This window comes from Symphalangus syndactylus, chromosome 21 (genome assembly GCF_028878055.3).
Source record: "Symphalangus syndactylus isolate Jambi chromosome 21, NHGRI_mSymSyn1-v2.1_pri, whole genome shotgun sequence".
Lineage (NCBI taxonomy): Eukaryota > Metazoa > Chordata > Mammalia > Primates > Hylobatidae > Symphalangus > Symphalangus syndactylus.
This window is the reverse complement of record NC_072443.2, coordinates 43,524,393-43,543,625: the sequence shown is the minus strand read 5'-3', so window position 1 is coordinate 43,543,625 and position 19,233 is coordinate 43,524,393. Positions and strand designations below refer to the sequence as shown.

Here is a 19,233-nt window from a genome sequence, read left to right as displayed (position 1 = left end):
GTCATCCCACACTGCTGGACTTTTCAGTCCTGTAGTGCTACTTTCCCTTGGGACTATTTAGGTTTTTCTGCTAAGAACCAAATTTGAAGACTGTCCCAAGAAACATGGAACCAAGGAAGCTTGCCAGAGCTCTGCAGGGAGAGCCAGAGCCTTGCTGAGACAGCGGGGGTGGGGGGGTGTTGGGGGGTGTGAGGGGGTGGGGAGAGGGGGAGAGAGAGGTTTTTAAATTCTCCATGAAGTGTACTATGTTCCATCATTCCTTCCCAAAGCCACCGGAAGCATTCCTTCTAGGAAAGGTGGAGTCGGTGGTGAGAAGCCGGAGGTGAGAAGACCCCTGAGCAGATGGATTCATTCATTTTCTGAATTTCCTATGTGAGGACAGTATTAGAGCCCAGTGAGGCTTTGAGAGGCCCCAAAGATGAGCACCAACAGCAGCAGAGTGGGCCAGCTTCTCTTGCAGGGTTCAGCGTGCATTAGCTGGAAGCAGGATGTGGAAGGGGCTGTCTACCACCTAGCCAACTGCCTCTTACTCCTGGGCTTCATGGGGGGCAGTGGGGTGTATGGATGCTTCTATCTTTTTGGCTTCCTGAGTGCAGGTTACCTGTGCTGCGTGCTGTGGGGCTGGTTCAGTGCCTGTGGCCTGGACATTGTTCTTTGGAGCTTCCTGCTGGCTGTGGTCTGCCTGCTCCAGCTGGCACACCTGGTATACCGCCTGCGTGAGGACACCCTCCCTGAGGAGTTTGACCTTCTCTACAAGACGCTGTGCCTGCCCCTGCAGGTGCCCCTACAGACATACAAGGAGATTGTTCACTGCTGCGAGGAGCAGGTCTTAACTCTGGCCACTGAACAGACCTATGCTGTGGAGGGTGAGACACCCATCAACCGCCTGTCCCTGCTGCTCTCTGGCCGGTAAGCTACTCTGTTCATTGCCCAGAATTTCTTTCCCCAGCCCACACTTCTCATTTCCTAGTGTGTCCCTTTCCATTTCATGTCTCTTTCCATTTCGTGTCCCCTTCCATTGAGGGGAGGATGTGACAAGTCAAACAAACCAAAATAGATTTTTCTAAGAGTGGGGTTGCTTCCTCTTTCTTGGCATTTTCCAAGAAGAAACCAGTTCATGAGGCATCTTGGTTGGCAAGAATGATTGTGTGTGCACTTGCTGCTGGAAGGTGTGCAGTGCGTGTGTCTTGAGCCTGGGCCTTAAATAACCCCTCTACCATCACCACACACATATCAGTGTGTCATGCCTAAGCTGCAGCAATATCTCTGTAAGCTTTGAAAAACTAACATTTCAATAAGTTTAATCTGTTCCTTATTCAAATTCAACATTTGCTAAGCACCAACTGTATTCAGGGAACAATGCCAGAAATGGGAGGTCTGGGTAGGGGGGTGGTTCTCATAACCCCTGTTCCCTGCCAAGGCATCAAGAAAACAGCCCCACTTGTGTTTGGGGTACCTGTATGCAGCCAGGTAGGGAGAGTGAATACCCCTCGCCCACCTTTCCATTTCCAGTTGTTCTATTGAGGTTCTTACAGACTAAGAAGTCAAGTACAGTACTGTAAATCTGGGGGCCCAACAATGGGAGAAGAGAAGTGATAGACCTATCTCATCAAGGCTTTTGTGGAAGCACCGCCTCTTTTGGAGAAGGCTGACAGTCAGATATGGGCAGAAATGGTCTTAGTCAGGATCAGTGTATGCCCAGTCAACCTGGATGTGAATGTTGGGCATTGATTTCTTCTGAGAAAACATCACGGGGCTCTGTGCTCCACACTTAGTAGGCAATTGTGGATTTTTTGATTCTGCCCTAGTGGCTCTTGAGCCCCACAACTCCCACTCCACCCGCTTTCTTGAGACCAGGAGAATGTGGTAGAAAAGGTAAGATGGTAATTAGAGGCTCCAATTCCAAGAAAAAAAAAAAAAATCCAGATAATACTGCCAACCACACAATGGAGAAAAAAGTTTGACAATGATGCTAATGGTACTACAACTACCACTAATAGTAATAATACATGTTTGTGTATTCGTTTATAGAACCTGAAGTATCATGTATATATGTTTTGATTTTGTTTGAACTCAGAGGTCCTGGGTTCAGTGAGCTATGAGGGGAGACATTTTGTGAGGGTACATTTCATTTCATTTATTGGTGAACTGAAAGTGTAAACCAATGCGATTATTTGTAAACAAATATAGGTGTAAATACAAATACATATAACTATTGTGAAAATGTTTGCACCTATAGTTCCATGCTTAAAGACAATTTAGGGAACTTGTTCATTCTTGAGACCCATGATGTTATATTATAGCTCGTCTGTTCAAAGGAGGAAACTGAGACCAGCAGAAGTGCTCCCTCCAGTGTAGGGTGCTCATTTGCTGGAAGCATGTATGGTTACTGTATAGTTCAGGTAGGATAGATTTACTGTAAACTTGTATAAGATCACTTCCCAGTGAAGGGGAGAGGGGGGCTTGCCCTTGGTGTAGCTTTTCCTGGTATACTTAGCATCAAAAGGCTGAGTCAGAAATTAGACAATTTTGATTGTTTTTTTTCCTGCCTTTCAAGGTTTGGAGTAAGAGTTTTGTTATCTTTCAGTGTCACCCTGTCTCAGCTTTGCTGAGCTGGACATAGAGGAAGAGGCTTCTAGTCTATGACTAGGCTCTAGTTTTAAAGGAGAATCGCTGAACCTTGGGCTGGTTACAGTAAGGGACCAAACATCTCAAAGCAGCAGACAAGAACTTTGTGCCAGGAAGTGGGGATTCTTGTGCAGACTTCCACATCTCACATGCACACGGTTCTCTAGAGTCCTTCACTCAAACCTCAGAAGTCTTTTTGTTTTATTTTAATAAAGGAAACCAACCTCTTTCAAAACTCAGAGAGGCAAAGTGACTTTCTCAAAGTCTGCCACCCTGTTAAGCAGTGCTTAACTTAGACAGTTTCTCTCATATAAAATTCAAAACACAAACTTCCACATATACAACCCCCTGAGCAGGCAACTAGCTAAGCTATTCATATAGGAAAAGATCATCCATCATCCAGTAGATCAAGAAGGAAGAAGAAACAGGTGATAAAGGGCACAGCATTCTGATTTAAATGGCTTCAGTGAGCCATTAGACATTATCTACATTAGACATTATCTACGGTTGTCACTCTTTAGTGGCTTGCCTGGGTGGCCGAAATCCTCGCCTAAGGATCTGGCATGTGCTGCAGCAGCGCCATTCTCTTCTGCTATCTTCCTTTCCTATGGAAGCTTTTCAGTGAGGTTTTGATCCCCTTTTATGGTGACACAAGTGAGTTTGTTCCTTGGTTTCCTTTGTTCATTTATTCATCCTTCGTTTCTTGCTTCCTTCTTTCCTTCTTTTCCCCCTTCCATACATATTTATTCAGAGTCTTGAATAAAGCTCCTGTCTTCCAGGTTTAGGTTGTCAGATAATAGGTGCAATTGTTTTTTAATTGGTGATGGTCTTTGGTAATTTGTATACATGCATATATACCTAGGCATTCATTAAGAGCAAGACTCAGGAGTGCTGATATCCCATTGGCCAGGACTTATCACTTGCCTATGCCTAGCAGCCAGGGAAGTAGAGAAATGTTGATTTTTGCTCTGCAGTCATGTGCCCAGTTAAAATCTAGCACCATTAAGGAAGAGAAGAAAGCAGATACTGGAGAACAGACTGCCACACTGGATTTTCCAGATCTTTGTTCATTCCCATCTTTATCTGCTTCTCAATACCCTTTGCATCCCTCAAAATTCAGCTCAAATGTCATCTCCTTCGAGAAGTCTGCTGCCCAAAGAGAACCAATCTCTCTCCTTCCTCTGTTACTGTTCCACAATAGCACCTATCACACTGACTTGCAGCCAGTTATTTATGTGCCTGTGACGTCCACCAAATTGTGAAATCCTCAAAGACAAAGACCAGATTGTGCCCATCTCTGCATTCCCAGATCTCCAGGAACACGGGAGATGGTCCAGGAATATTTGTTTAGCCAATAAACCTCCAGAAATAATGGAAGGATATCTCCCCCAAATGAACAAGGTGTACCTTAGAGATCTTTTTCATCTTCCCCCTTTGCCTAATAGAGGCACCCCATTGCCTGATATAACTCACTTTAGAAGAGAGGTTAAAGTTGGAACTCTGAGTTTTCTGGGCGGGGGTTGGGTGGGGGGAAGGATAAAGCCCATACTGGATTCTAATCTTTTTCCAGATGTGGCCTCACATCTGAAATACACTCCCTGTCCTCAGGCATCATCAATGACATGCCATCAGTACTAACAAGCTCTCACGGAATGCAGTCTTTCTGCCCTGCAGGGGCAAGGCACTAGGCTAGGTACAGCCACAAGGGTACAAAGGCAGCAAGCAGCAATAGTAAGGCTTCTAGTCTATGACTGGGCTCTAGTTTTAAAGGAGAATCGCTGAACCCTTAAGTTGTGAAACCAAGCCTGTGGTCATGGGCAAGTCAAGAGCAGTTGTTTAACCTGTTGGTAGTGTGGGATAAGAATATTCATAAAATTAAAGCAAATAATTAGGATTTCTGGCTGCAGCCACAGTAACCCACTCTAGCCAACAGAAGGAGGATAAAAGGTCTTTATTTAAAAAGATACAAGGATTTCTTATGAAACTCAAGGAAAGACATGCACCTGAGCCTCAGGTAGTACTAGAAACAAGAACATGTCCTGCTAGGACATTCTATGTGATTTCAAGTTTATTTTCTCTATAGCCAGTTGGGACCCATGCTTTTCAAAGTCTGAGTTACGTGATAAAAAAAATTTTTTTTAGTTCCTTCAGGGAGGAGTGTGTTAGTTTTGTTAATGCCTGATAATTGTCCCCATCCAAGGCATGATTTACACTCAATTCCATTTCCAGATTCCCAGGGAAGGAGTTTGATTGGCTCAGCTTGAGTCAGGTGTTCACTCTAGGACCACCAACTGGATAGGGTGCATGGGATCTCATTGTCTAAAGAAACAAGCTGTTATTGTCACCTGTTGTTAGAGAGGTCCGGGAAGGGGTCATGCTAAGAGAGTCCACTACCATCTACCCAAAGCTCTAGTAATAGGGTGGCAACACGGTGTTGTGCTAAGAACATAGAATTTTAGTACTGCCACTTGATCGCTATGTAACCTTAAGCTTGCCACTCAACCCTTCTGAGCACCAGTTTCCTTAGCTATAAAATACAGAAAAGAATAATCTACCTTGAGGTGTTGTGAACATTATATAAGAGAACACTGGTAAAGTGTCTAGCAGAGTCTGGCATATAGTGGACTTGCCACTTCCTTCGAAGTCTACAAAGTGGTTAAATGTAAGCATGAATCTTCATGTAGCTAATGGGAAGGGAGAAAGGAGAATCTGTGGAGCAGCGGCATCCAACAGAACTTTCTGTGATGACAGAAATGTTCTAGATCTATGTTGTACAACATGGTAGTCACAGGCCATATGTGGCTATTGAGCACCTATAATGTAATTATGTAAGGAACTGAATTTTTAATTTTAATTAATGTAAATATAAACTTAAATAGGCAGCAGGGTTCTCTTTTTTTGAGACAGAATCTTGCTCTTTTGCCCAGGCTGGAGTGCAGTGGTGTGATCTCAGCTCACTGCAACCTCCACCCCCGAGTTCAAGTGATTCACCTGCCTCAGCCTCCTGAGTAGCTGGGATTACAGGCACCCGCCACCATGCCTGGCTAATTTTTGTATTTTTAGTAGAGATGGGGGTTTCACCATCTTGGCCAGGCTGGTCTCGAACTCCTGACCTCAGGTGATCCACCTGCCTCGGCCTCCCAAAGTGCTGGGATTACAGGTGTGAGCCACCGCACCGGGCCGGCAGCAGAGTTCTTGAGCAGTAGTTTCTATCCTGGCTACCTATTAGAATCACTGGGGAGATGTAAATACTAATAACATCCAGATCCTACCTAGAGAGATTCTTGTTTAAGTGCTCTGGGATAAGACCCAAGCCTAGGTGCTTTTTTTAAAAGCTTCCCTGGGGCTTCTATTCTGCAGCCTGAAGTTGAGAACCACCAGTAAGGAGAAGGAGGAGGAAAATGAGGGTTCAGGAAGTCTCAGTGGGTTCCTTTTCTGAACTACTTGCATGCAGTAACTAGGCTGGCTATTCTAGCTTTGGGTTTTACCATGCTTTAGGCAAAGTATTTCTACAGGAAGATTCATGTTAATCAGCGACACCTAACTTCAGCATGGGTAGCTTGGAGAGCCATTTTCCTTGCCCCACATGATCTCTTCTCTTCCCTTCCAGGGTTCGTGTGAGCCAGGATGGGCAGTTTCTGCACTACATCTTTCCATACCAGTTCATGGACTCTCCTGAGTGGGAATCACTACAGCCTTCTGAGGAGGGGGTGTTCCAGGTAACAGGGAGCCTGGTGGCAGCACCGCCTCACCCTGTCCCACTGTAGCCCAGCAATATCCGTGCCTTCATGTTTCCCTTCTCACATCTGTCCTTCGCACCACTGCCAGTGTGAAGCTACAGGCGGGGGCACTCTTCCTCTGTGAAAGAGTTCCTGGGCTCCTAGCCATAGGTGAGATAGGGTAGGAAGATGCTGGCCCCTGGGTAGACCATGTTACTTGTATGCTTAAACTCTTCTGGAAGACCCTACTGCCACAACATAAAAACCCACACTCCTTATAGGGTAACTTAAACCTTTTAGTGCTCTCTAGTCACATTTCCAGCTCTCCCTCCTTCATGTTTTTTGCTCATACTAGCCATGCCGAACCACTAGTACTTCCCTAAACACACCACATTGTTTTGCAGCTCTATGCCTTGGCCCCTACTCTCCCCTCTAAATGCATTTCCCCTTCTAGATGAGACCATGGCACCTCATTTCCTCTGTGAAGCCTGCTTCCACCCCACAGCCTCACCAGCTTCCACCCCACAGCCTAGCACTCCCGTGTGCCTCTTCTAGTCCTTTTACTTATGCTAACTGGTGCACATCTTGCTCTCTGTTCTAATAATCTGGTCTCCTTTCTGTCTTCTGCACAGTGAACTCTTTGAAGCAAAAATCTAGGCTTTTCTCTCTCTGTTCCCAGACTCTAAAGGAAAGTACCTGGAGCACAGCAGCTATTCAGTAAAGAATTGCTTGCCGGGTGCGGTGGCTCACGCCTGTAATCCCAGCACTTTGGGAGGCTGAGGCGGGTGGATCATGAGTTCGGGAGATCGAGACCATCCTGGCTAACACGACGAAACCCCATCTCTGCTAAAAATACAAAAAATTAGCCGGGCGTGGTGGCGGGCGCCTGTAGTCCCAGCTACTCGGGAGGCTGAGGCAGGAGAATGGCGTGAACCCAGGAGGCGGAGCTTGCAGTGAGCCGAGATTGCGCCACTGCACTCCAGCCTGGGCAACAGAGTGAGACTCTGTCTCAAAAAAAAAAAGAATTGCTGAACTGGTTTGCCACTGGGCAGCTGGTGTCCCAGAGGACTCCATGGGGCATTCACATACATGCTCCAATGCAGGTGCCTGGCTGCCTGGCCCCTACTCTTATCTCTGCCAATCCCTCAGGCTTTGGTCACTTTCTTCGTAGCTCTCACTTATTGAATGGCTAGCATGTGGCAGGCATTACATATCATATCGCCTCATTGATTCTCATAACAACTCTATGGGTTGAATATGATTATTACTCCATTTAACAACTGAGGAAACTAAGGCCCAAAAACATCGAGTAATTTGCCCAAGGTCTTCAGCTAGAAAGTGACAAAGCCAAGTTGCCTGGATCTACCATTTCTGTTCTTTATTAAAATGGGAGGGTCACCAGAAAAGTGGAGTTTACACACACACACATACACACACACACACGCATGCACACACGCACACACACATTCACTCACCCTTTTAAGGACTCCCCTGCCTGGATAGTTTGCTGGACCTGGAAACACTGGGTTCCATGTGTCTCCTACTACTTTTATCAGGGAGTCCCTCAAGCCAACATATGAGCCAACCCCAGAACAGACACAGACCGGGCAGTGCTACCTGGCAGGACCTGCTTCCACCCCCACCCTGACACTTGGCTCTGTGATGATGGAGCCTGAGAGGCAGTCCTGATCCCACTGCCAGGGTCACCAGCCGCAGACCCACTTCCATCATGTTCCTACCCTGACCTCCCTCCACACACCCTCCCTAACTAGCCCAGAAACCTTCTTCAGGAACTCTCTCAGGCACATGAGAACCTCCAGGAGGGCTGAGTCAGGACCTGAGCCAGCTGGACCAGGGCTCTTTCTGACACTGACACAGAGGAACAGGTGGTGGCTAAGCCGGGTGTCCTCCCCTAAGTTGTGCTCAAGAGGAAGGGCTGTAACCCCACATGGCCTCTCAGCCTGGAATGTAGGTATGGTCATATTCCTCCCATTTATATTTTTAGCGTGTACCTCCTTTGGGAGCAATGAGAGCCACACATTTGCTATTGGCTGTGTAAAGTCCCATTTCCTCTTTGCAAATGTCAAGTGTTATCTTAAGTTAGAGTTCATCCTGTCCTTGCCTTTTGCAATTACATAGTCTTTGTTGACTGAGAGCAATCCACAGTGACAGCCTAAATTATAATTCACATTGTACTTAGTACAAGTCAATCAGCATTCCACCACACCTCTCGACAATTCATTTAAGTCAGAATTCATTGTGTGTTCCGCACTGTGACACTCATTAGTCACCAAGAACACAGCACAGGAGGGATCTCACAGAAATCATCACTGTTTTTCTAATTTGCATCCTATGTTACTGGACCTAAGTCCTATTTACATAGGTTATCTCATTTAATTCATTCAACCAACATCTGAGGTGAGTATTTAAAAAAAGCTAAATACTTGTCAAAACGTTACAACAGCTATGTCTATATATATGGGAGAACCAATCAAGAAGCAGATTTCAGGAGGACCTTTGGGGAAGGATTTTATACAGGACATGAGAAAGCGACATTAGAGGCTGTGCGCGGTGGCTCACACCTGTAATCCCAGCACTTTGGGAGGCCGAGGCAGTTGGATTATGAGGTCAGGAGTTTGAGACCAGCCTGGCCAACATGGTGAAACCCCATCTCTATTAAAAAATACAAAAATTAGCTAGGGTGGTGGCGGGTGCCTATAATCCCAGCTACTCGGGAGGCTGAGGCAGGAGAATTGCTTGAACCCAGGAGGTGGACATTGCAGTGAGCTGAGATCATGCCACTATAATCCAGCCTGGGTGACAGCAAGACTTCATCTCTGGGGGGTGGTGGGGGGGCGGCGGGAAGAAAGTGACATTAGGTTGTTTTGCAATATACAAGATTGGCTGTCTTCCCTTGATTCATTTATTCACTTCAGTAATATTTATTGAAAACTTAGTATGTACCAGGCACTGTTAAAAGGGCTTGAAATGTATCAGTGAACAGAACAGATGAAGGTCCCTCCCCTCATGCAATTTACATTCTAATGGGGGAGACAAAAAGCCATAAGCATAATGAATAAGTAAATTATATAATATGTTAGAGGATAATAACTGCTAGTTTAAAAAAAAAACCTAGAGTAGTCTAAGGGAGATATGGTTGCAATTTTAAATAGGGTGGTCATGGAAATCCTTGTTAAGCAGGTAACATTTGAGCAAAAACCTGAGAGAGGTGACAGGTGGGGTCTGTGAATATCTGGGAAAAGCATATGAGACAGAGGAAAGAGCCAGTGCAAAGGACCTGAGGTGGGGCCAGTGTGTATGATGCACAGAAAGGAGGACAGTGGACCTGGAATGGAGAGAGGAAGGGGAGGGAATAGCAGTAGAGAAAGTTGGAGGGGTGATGAGGTAGCAAGATCATGTAGGGCCATAGCATACATTGTCTAGATACAGCCAAAAGGATTTTCTAAAGGGTTGGATATAGTATGTGAGAGAAGGAGAAGATCAAGGAAGACTCTAAGGCTTTTGGCCTGAGCAACTGGACGGGTGGTACTGCTGTCAACTGAGACAAAGAAAGCTGCAGGTAGAGCTGCTTTCGGGGGACTAGGAAGTTCAGTGTTTGATGTTAGGTTTGCATCATCTGTGGACATTTGAATGGAGATGCTGCATAGGCAACTGGATATTTAAGTCTGGAATTCAGGAATGAGATCTGGGCCTGAGACATAAATTTGGGAGTTGGTTGTATGCAGATGATATTTAAAGCCATTGGATAGGATGAGCTCACCAGGTGAGTGAGTGTGGATGGAAGAGGGAATGGTTCAAGAGCGGAGCCCTGGGATACTTAAGTGGTGAGGAGTTGGAGAGGAAAGGAGGAAGCAGCAAAGGAGCTTGAAAAGGAACAATCATGAGATTGGACCAGGAGTGTATGGCATCCTGGGAACCAAGTGAAGAAGATGTATCAAAGAGGAAGGGGAAATTGATGATGGCATGAAAACTGACCATTAGACTCAGCAGCTTAGAGGTCATTGGTGACCTTAACAGGAACAGTCTTTGTGGACTGCTAGGGACAAAGTCTTATTGGTTTAAGAGAGTGAGAAGAGAGGAATTGGAGACAGTAAGTATAAACAGGTTTTTTTTTTTTTTTCTTCATGAGTTTTGCTAAAAAGGGAAGCAAATTAGTGGAGTGATAGCTAGCCAGGGAAGTGAGGTCAAGAAAAAGAATTTTTATTTGTAAAATTTTGTTTTATTTTAAGATGCAAGAAGTAACAGCATATTTCTAAGAAGGTTCACAGTCTTTGTGTTTGGCTTTAAGACATTATTTGCATTCGGCTTAGTTCTTGCTCAAACACACCTGCTTCATATTTGGTACTCTGATTTCTTGTTTGGGAATTGTTCATAAGTACATCTAAGGCACAGGCTATGGCAGATGTGACAACTACTTGCTGAACTATTAGTAATGGACAGATTGTATTATTTTCAGAATTCTTTCTCATGAGGCAAGAGAGATTAAGTAATTTATCTGACATCATACAGCTGATAGAGGTAAAGCTGAAACATGAAACCACTTCTGGCCTCGATAATGTAGTTTAGGTCCTGATTGCAGTGCTAACAATTAGTGGGGAAAAGTTGACAGGAGGAAAGGAATAAAGGATGTGGGGGAGGGGCATAGCAGAAAGGAAGGAAGAGAAGAAGAGGGTAATGGAAGATCCGGTAGGCAATGCAGGAATGAAAAGGATTATATATAATCTCTAATAAAGAATGTTCGGAAAGCTACCCTACTTTCAATTTGACAATTCATATAAAGCGCTTAACACAACGCCTGGCACCTCTTGACAAATATTAGCTGCTAACATCATATCATCATCATTTCCACTGTCTCCAACCACCAAAATATATCATGAACTCTGCTAGCCCAAAGTATTAGGGTCAATTAGATTATTAAAAATTGTGTGATTCTGCACCCTTTTCCTGCACTGTCCTAAGCATGTTTCCATTTTAACCCCAGCTTTACCACTCATCATTATTGTAACAAGGATTTATCAAGCACCTGCTGCATGCTAGGCACATGTTATTGCTTATTTCCCATGCAAGCATAATTTAGCTTTGCATCATGGGCACATAGTGAGTGCTCAGAAATTCCTAGATGAATAAACAAATGGAGAATGGGGTGCCCTTTGATTTTCTACCCTTTAGAGTTTGTCTTCCTCTACGCCCTTTTTCTGATTTCAGTCATCAGAACCTTTTGGTTACTTGAAGTGGCCAAGTTACAAGCAATTTCATGGACCTGAATCCCAGGCCACATGATGTAGCTTGGCATACCTCATCAGAAGCTTTTTCTCAAACTGAACTTTCCAACTCTTTTTGTGTCCCTACCCCAATATCTTATCCTTCCTCATTCTTAAAATGAATAGTTGTCAGCATTTCAACCACTCTTCAGAGCACAAGAAAGCCCCTTCTTTCTCTGAGACTCGGAACCTTCTGCAGTCATTAGTGGCATTAGCCACGGAACTACATAATTAGAGCTGAAGAAAGTGGATGTGGAAACTGAGGCTCCAGGAGGTGATGGGTGAGTGAGTGAATGGCTGATCCCAGGGCTCCTGACACAGGACACCCCCATATCAGTGCACACAAGTGAAAGTCATCCACTGGACCTCCTCCAGGCAAGGCCATAGAGGGGTACTCCCACACAGCTTCTTCAGTAAAAGTACAGCTGTTTGCCAAGTGACTGAATGATCTCTGTGCTCAGCATGGACAAATTTTCTAGTTTAAACCTTTACTGTCTGCTTCTGACCCCTCTCAGGTCACTCTGACTGCTGAGACCTCATGTAGCTACATTGCCTGGCCCCGGAAAAGTCTCCATCTTCTTCTGACCAAAGAGCGATACATCTCCTGCCTCTTCTCGGCTCTGCTGGGTTATGACATCTCGGAGAAGCTCTACACTCTCAATGACAAGCTCTTTGCTAAGTTTGGGATGCGCTTTGACATCCGCCTTCCCAGCCTCTATCATGTCCTGGGTCCCACTGCTGCAGATGCTGAACTAGAGTCCGAGAAGGGTGATGAGGAAGTCTGTGAGCCAGCTGTGTCTCCTCCTCAGGCCACACCCACCCCTCTCCAGCAAACACCCCCTTGTTCTCCCCGTCCAGCTGCCATCAACTTTCCTGCACCTCCTACCCGGGCCAGGTTGTCCAGGCCAGACAGCGGCATCCTGGGTGAGGACTCCACCAGTCTGGTGCTGGAGGATTTTGAGGAGGTGTCAGGATCAGAATCGTTTATGGATTATAGGAGTGATGGGGAGTACATGAGGTGAAGGGAGAACTAACATGGGCACAGCCACCGGCTCAGGATCCTATGTAAGTACTCAGAAGGCAGCCGCTGCACATTCATGTCAACGGCTGGCCTTAACTCAGCTTGTTAGGGCAAAAAAAATCATTCGTGGAACATCTCCTCTTAGAGGACTCACAGAAAGTGGCATTAACCCAACTTTGCAGATAGCAACTCACTCTGGGTGCATGCAAGGCATGAAGGGATTTTAAAAACTGTGATTGCATTTTGGAAAGTGGGCTGGTTGATATGTTGAGCAGGCAGGTAGATTGTTGTTTTTTTGCAAGTTTATTCTAATAGCTGAGGCCACAGCTGGGGCTAAAGGGGCTTTTATTTGTGGCATGCATTTTAAAAGAAAAAGAATGTGGCAGGGTTCTAATTCTGATTGCTTGTCTTTCCTGGTATAGAGCCCATCCTGGAAAGCAGTTGTTATTTAGCCTAGACTGGGCAGGGATCTCTGTTAAAATTGCGTATTTTAAAGAGGATTGTGATTATGAGCTAATAGCTCGGGGAGGAAAATGTCCTCATCTTGCTTTCCTTTCACCCAGTGGAGAATGTGTTTGTTGATCACACAGAGGACTAGATACTGCTATGATTAAATGTTACAATGATCAGATAGGTATATGGCAGCCTGGCTTTCTTCAGTCACCCACACCTGTGAGAGGTAGGATGTGCATAAATCCTGGAGGGCCTAACAGTGCGTGCAGGATTTCCCTCACAGAATTTCCCTCATCAGAGAGTCTACAAAAAAGGCTGTGCCCAGTGGTTCTGGGAAATTGCTCTCATATTCCCCCGGCTGCCCTCACAATGCTGTGACGTTTTTCTCTGTAGCTCCACCCAACCATGATGTAGGCCTGAATTTCCTGAGGAAAATCCCATTGTTCCCAATCTGGAAGGCGCTTCCCACCATTCTTTAGAAAGCACCAATAAATTACCTGAGAAACTAGCCCAGTGAGGAAGGCCTCCAGAGTACATGAAATGAATGAGTGAATGTTTGTCTATTTTGAAAAACAGGTTATATAAATGATGAAAGAGGCCATAGAGATGACTGCTGAAAGGTTAGAGATTTGCTTTTGTAGATATGGAATTTACAATCTCCTGTGTTACCAGCATCCTTAGAACCACGGTTCAGCTGATTCTGAGTTAATTCCAAGGATCAATCTAACACCGCAGATCACTTTGTTGAGTTCCCCCAAGTATGCATTGGCCACTCTGATCACTCCTTTCCCTCTGTGCAGCTGTTCGCCTTCCTACTCGTTCATCCTGCATCCACGCATGCTCCTTATGTCCTGTGGATCCCTCTTGGTCCAACTTGCCCATCCACCTATACACTCTCTCTTCGACTCACAGCAGCTCTCTGTTTTCTCATGTTGTTCTTCCTGGTTTTATTCTCTTTTCTTGGTTCTATTTTTCTCTTCTTTCTTCTCCAATTTCTTCTCAGTCCTTGATTGCCTCAATTTGCTGTTCTTTTCTTTTTTCCTTTTCTATCTTGAGACAGGGTCTCACTCTGTCACTTAGGATGGAGTGCAGTGGCGTGATGTCGGCTCACTGCAGCCTCTACCTCCAAAAGCTCAAGCGATCCTCCCACCCCAGCCTGCCAAGTAACAGGGATTACAGGCACATGTCGCTGTGCCTGGATAATGTTTAATTTTAAATTTTTTTTGTAGAGACAAGGTCTCCCCATGTTGCCCAGGTTGTTCTCAAACTCCTGGGCACAAATGATCCTCCTGCCTTGGTCTCCCAAAGTGCTAGGATTACAGGCATGAGCCACCATGCCTGGCCAGTTTGCTGCTCTTAAGTGTCCATTTTTTTTGTCTTCTCAATTCATTTCTCCCTCTTCACTTGTCTCTTGTTTTCTTCCATTTTATTGTTCATATATTTATCTCTCCTATTACCTCCTTTTTTCTTTTTCCCACTTTTTTTGCCTTGCTGTATCTATTCTTCCTCCTAAACACCCTGTACCCCCATCTTATTAGTTTTTAATCTTAACTCTTCCAAAGATCGGTACTTCTCCCTCTGCCTATAAAGAAAACCATTCAAGTGAAGGTGTAAAATCTCCAGCTTTAGGAATGTTTTCCAAACATCAGGAGGCAGGCAGCATGGTAAATGAGAAAGAGACCAGGACTGGGAGTCCAAAGTCCTGGCTTCTATGTCTAGTTTTGCTACTAATCAAATACGTGACTTTTTGCAAACCATACAACCTCACTAAACCTTACTTTCTTCCTTTGAGTGTGTTGGACCAGCTGTCCCCAGGAACCCCCTTGGATTGATCTGAGAAGGCAAGGATAAGTTTTTCAAAGGAAGAAAAGAGGAGTAGTCAGTCCACAGTTCAGTAGACACAAGCCCCAGGACATCTGAGTGTCTTTCAGCAAGAACTGTCTGTGATATTTCACTACAATTTCTCTGGCACCTTGGGACTCTCCCTAGCCCTTGTGGTGGTGGGTCTTGCTTAACTAGCAGTTCCCTCCATTCTGTGCCTGTGAAGAATCTATCACCTACCATGTGATTACAGTGCAGATTTTTTTTTCCTTTTCTTTCTTTCTTTTTTTTTTTTTTTTTTTTTTTTTTTGTTTGAGACAGAGTCTCACTTTGTCACCCTGGCTGCAGCGCAGTGGCGCGATCTCGGCTCACTGCAAGCTCCGCCTCCCAGGTTCACGCCATTCTCTGCCTCAGCCTCCCGAGTAGCTGGGACTACAGGCTCCCACCACCGCGCCTGGCTAATTTTTTGTATTTTTAGTAGAGACGGGGTTTCACCGTGTTAGCCAGGATGGTCTCCATCTCCTGACCTCGTGATCTGCCCACCTCGGCCTCCCAAAGTGCTGGGATTACAGGCGTGAGCCACCACGCCCGGCCTACATTGCGGATATTTTATGAGAGAGGAGATCACAACTCAGTCCCCAAGCCCTCAACCCTTAATACATACTATCGTATGAAATGCCTCTTTCCAAATTCAACCTTTTCTAAAACTCAAGATGAGAAAACTGCTGATGAGGCTCACTTTCTAAAATACCGGAATTTGCAATATGGAGAGAATAGTTTTTCATGTTTCTTTGTTTAAGCAATAGAGAGAAAGGAAAATTATGTTGTTTACTTTTCAGGCCATAGAGGTTTTCAGAACAACTTGAAAACATGATCAAATTAGCCAAACTTCTGACAGTTTTCGATGTAGTCTGTGATCATGGGATAATTTAGCCTCAGTACTTTTTCTGGAATTGTGTTTTGGATGTTTGGTTTGACTTATTTACCATCAAACTTGCTATAAGGTTATTACTGTAATGAATAAGCATATTCCCTTATGATTGGGAGCAATTTACTATTGTTTCTTTCATAAAGTAGGGCACCATTCACCATCTATTTCCTGGCTCTTTAGTTATCAAAATTTTAAACTCATTACTATTCATCCCGGCACAGCACTTATATGAGAGGCATGAAGCTGGCTGAATTCTGCATCATTAGGAATGACACAGCCTCATCACATTGACACCAGTGCTTGTCTCTCACACCAATCCAAATTAAGACCAACTGAAAATAGAGTTTCCTCTGGAGCTCCTTTTTGAAGAGACATATGTTTTTTAGTCTGGTGGTACCCAAAATTGAACAAAAAATGGGTGCTGCTTCTCTCAACAGGCAAAACTATGCTGCAGGATAATGTATTCATGCAGGGTCTTCCATCCAGACCCCAAATTATCCCTCCCTTCACTAGAATTTTTCTGTTTAATTCTGTGGCCACTCTGCACAGGGATCCATTCTGTGTCTTACTTACAGGAGATGCTCAATGAATGAGGGACTCATCTTCTAGAAATGCAACTCCAAGGTAGTCTGTTGAGTGAAATAATGAATCCATTATCACAAAATAAATTGAAAGCTGTGTGACACTTGGACAATTTTTATTTTGTTTCACATTGTTCTGAAAACTATACTGTTTCTTTTCTCCCTATTATTTAAATAAACGAATGATGGACAGATTACAAAATGGAGGACCCTCGAGGTAAGGGAAGGAGTCCCTCAACAGGAGGATCAGGACATAGTACCAAGGGCAAGAGGAACGATCCAATCAACACTTACTATTTACTGTATATTTTAGGCATGGTTCTAGGTAGTCACGTGATAAGTAGTTGAAAGAACTGAAAATGTTTTATCTGCAAGAAAAGGGCAAGTGTAATATCTTCAAGTTTTAAAAAGAATGTGAATTAGAATTTGACTTAATTTGGTATAGTTCTTGTGGGCAGAAATTGAATTGAATAGGCTGAAAGTTATAAGAAGGGTTTTAGATCAGTATTGATACTGGATTGCTCATGGGTGGTGAGAGTTACGCATCACTGGAAGAGTTCAAACAGGGTCCATAAGAAATCTCGGAGATTTTATAAGGTGATTCACACTTTGGGAAAAGGATGCCTTGGATTATTGCTCTCAGGGTACCTTCTAACTCTAGGATTCTGTGGTTCTGAGATCTGGACTCTAGTCTTGCCACTCACCTGCCATCAAGAACAGGTTCCTCATCTGCAGGACAGGACCAAGATGGCTCTGTCTACCTTACCGGGTTGCTGTGAGGAGTGATTGTGATAAAATACATAAAGGCAGTTTTTAAGCTGTGAAGCACTAGTTAAATGTGTAGCGTATTTTAAGATTCTGTTGTATGTACAATTGTTTAGCAGTCTCTCTCTCTCTTTATTTTATCAGAGATAGATGATTTTCCCTCTTATTTCCCCCAGTTTGGCTTTTCAGGGAAGGTGGCAGCTGGCAGAATCCCCTGACAACAAAAGGTACAGCAAAAAGTGGAGGCCTAAAGGAAACATGTGCTAGCTCTTTAGCCCCTGAATAACTAAGTCACACCTCAGCCTGCTCTCCTTCATCTGTTTGGGAGGAGGCAGATTAGAGTCACACTGTCATCATGCTCTTCATCTCAGAAGCAGCTGTAAGGTTTTTGGTAGCTGTCAGTGCTAGCAAACAGTGCTTTTCTCACAGAACTACTGGAAAGAGTCCTGGCACAGAAAACTTGCTCTTGAAAGTGGCACAGCCAGAGCAGGGGTCTCTAGAGGGTTGTGCCACCTCTACCTGCCACAGGTTCCATTGTCGGTCAGGTAAGTTAGAGGCAACAGTTCCCCACCTGCCCTCTGGATCACAGCAGCCTGGGGCTGCTCCTGAGTCATGTTTCCACTGCTGTCTTACAGGCCTCATTTTCCTACCCATCTTTCTGTAAAAATAAAAGTCAGGAGTCTTATGAAACTTACCATTATTCCATACAGGCCTTTGGTTTTTTCTTTAAATTAGATAGGGTTAGGTAAGAAGTAGAGTTCTATAGAACGTTCATAGGAAGCAACAAAAGTTGATCTCTTGGTCTCTACAATAGGAGAGGATTGGGCTAGATACCTTCAAAGCTGACTTGCCCTGATATTCTAGTATGAAATGATTCAAAGGTATACCTGCCCCTATCATGTCAGGCAGTGAGTACAGTTAAAACATTGGGAATTGGTAAAGGAAAAGAAAAAAACTGAAAAGAACCCTTTGAAGTTAGACAAACTGTCCGGAGACATAGTGCTAAAATCTCCCTGTTTTTCTTTCCACAGCTTCTAAAATTCCTCTCCAGAGCTACTCTCAAGTTATATCCAGGGGACAGGCCCCTTTGGCTCCAACCCACACACCTGAACTTTAAGGATCACTGGACTATCTTCTCTGTGGCCAGCGCAGCTCTCATCTGTGTTCACAGAATGGCCACTGATAGGCACGCCTCTTTTCCCACCCACTGGAAGGCTCACAGGCAAGGTGAGAGAGGACACAGAAGGTGCCAACGCTGTCGCTACAGTAAGGACCTTGAGTGACTTTGAGAAATTCACCCTCACAAGCCTTCCTTCAGGAGCAGGCACTGGAAGTGCAGAGGCAAAGATTCTGTCCTTTACCAGCTGCAGAATCTTGGGCAAGTTACATAGCCTCTGTGAGCCTCATCGGTAAACAGTGGGGGTTATGAAACCCACCTCACAGGGTTGTTGTGAGGATCCGATGAGTCGATTTAGGTAAGCACCTAGCACAAGACATAGTACCAAGTAAGCACTCAATAAATCACTCAACTCCTTTCCCTATGTTGTTTCTTTGCATTGTCTGAAAGGATCAGTGAAGTCAAAGATCCAGCTTTTCACTGGTGGTTATTTTTTATTTTTCAATTAAGATTGAAATTTATGGAAGTGGAAATTTAAAAACTTTGTTTTCCCTTAGGCTGTGACATTCAACTCACAAATCTCTTTTTCTATTGATGAACCTAGTACTAAGCAATAGTTTTTAGAAGGACTTTTACAAACTTAGTTAATTAGGTTTTCTTAAACATCTTAAAATAGATTTATAAATTTAATATATTCTATTTTCCTTTTTCTTTAAATACTTCAACATATATTTCAGTTATCTATTGCTCTGTAATATCAATCCCTAAAATAGTGACTTAAAATAGTCCTAATAATTTGTGGTGCTCATGAGTGTGGGAGCAGACTGGGCTCAGCTAGGTGGTTCTCCCTCAGCGTTTCTCATGTTGTTTCAGTCAGATAGCAGCTCAGTCTAGAATCATCTTTAAGGCTTCTTC

The 19,233-nt window shown here is 44.4% G+C and overlaps 1 protein-coding gene across 3 annotated transcripts; it reads left to right on the top strand.

The window, feature by feature from the left end:
• The first annotated feature begins 225 nt into the window (after positions 1-225).
• POPDC2 (popeye domain containing 2) lies at positions 226-18,734 on the top strand. Of its 3 annotated transcripts, none has more exons than XM_055260265.2 (4): positions 226-909; positions 6,239-6,347; positions 12,145-12,553; positions 18,233-18,734. In XM_055260265.2, exons 1-4 carry the CDS (start codon positions 419-421, stop codon positions 18,316-18,318), a joined length of 1,095 nt encoding a protein of 364 aa, XP_055116240.1. In that variant the 5' UTR covers positions 226-418; the 3' UTR covers positions 18,319-18,734. The 3 variants fall into 3 exon arrangements, with proteins under 3 accessions (XP_055116240.1, XP_055116241.1, XP_055116239.1); XM_055260266.2 differs by lacking the exon at positions 18,233-18,734 and adding an exon at positions 17,346-17,428; XM_055260264.2 differs by lacking the exon at positions 18,233-18,734 and having other exon boundaries at positions 12,145-12,688.
• Positions 18,735-19,233: the final 499 nt, after the last annotated feature.

What these genes read in the sequence shown, in the direction of transcription:
- POPDC2 (XM_055260264.2), top strand. Translation starts at nt 419, where the DNA reads ATGAGCACCAACAGCAGCAGAGTGGGCCAGCTTCTCTTGCAGGGTTCA. An exon ending in TCCCTGCTGCTCTCTGGCCG is followed by an intron (nt 910 to 6,238) that starts GTAAGCTACTCT and finishes CTTCCCTTCCAG; the next exon opens with GGTTCGTGTGAGCCAGGATG. An exon ending in CTGAGGAGGGGGTGTTCCAG is followed by an intron (nt 6,348 to 12,144) that starts GTAACAGGGAGC and finishes GACCCCTCTCAG; the next exon opens with GTCACTCTGACTGCTGAGAC.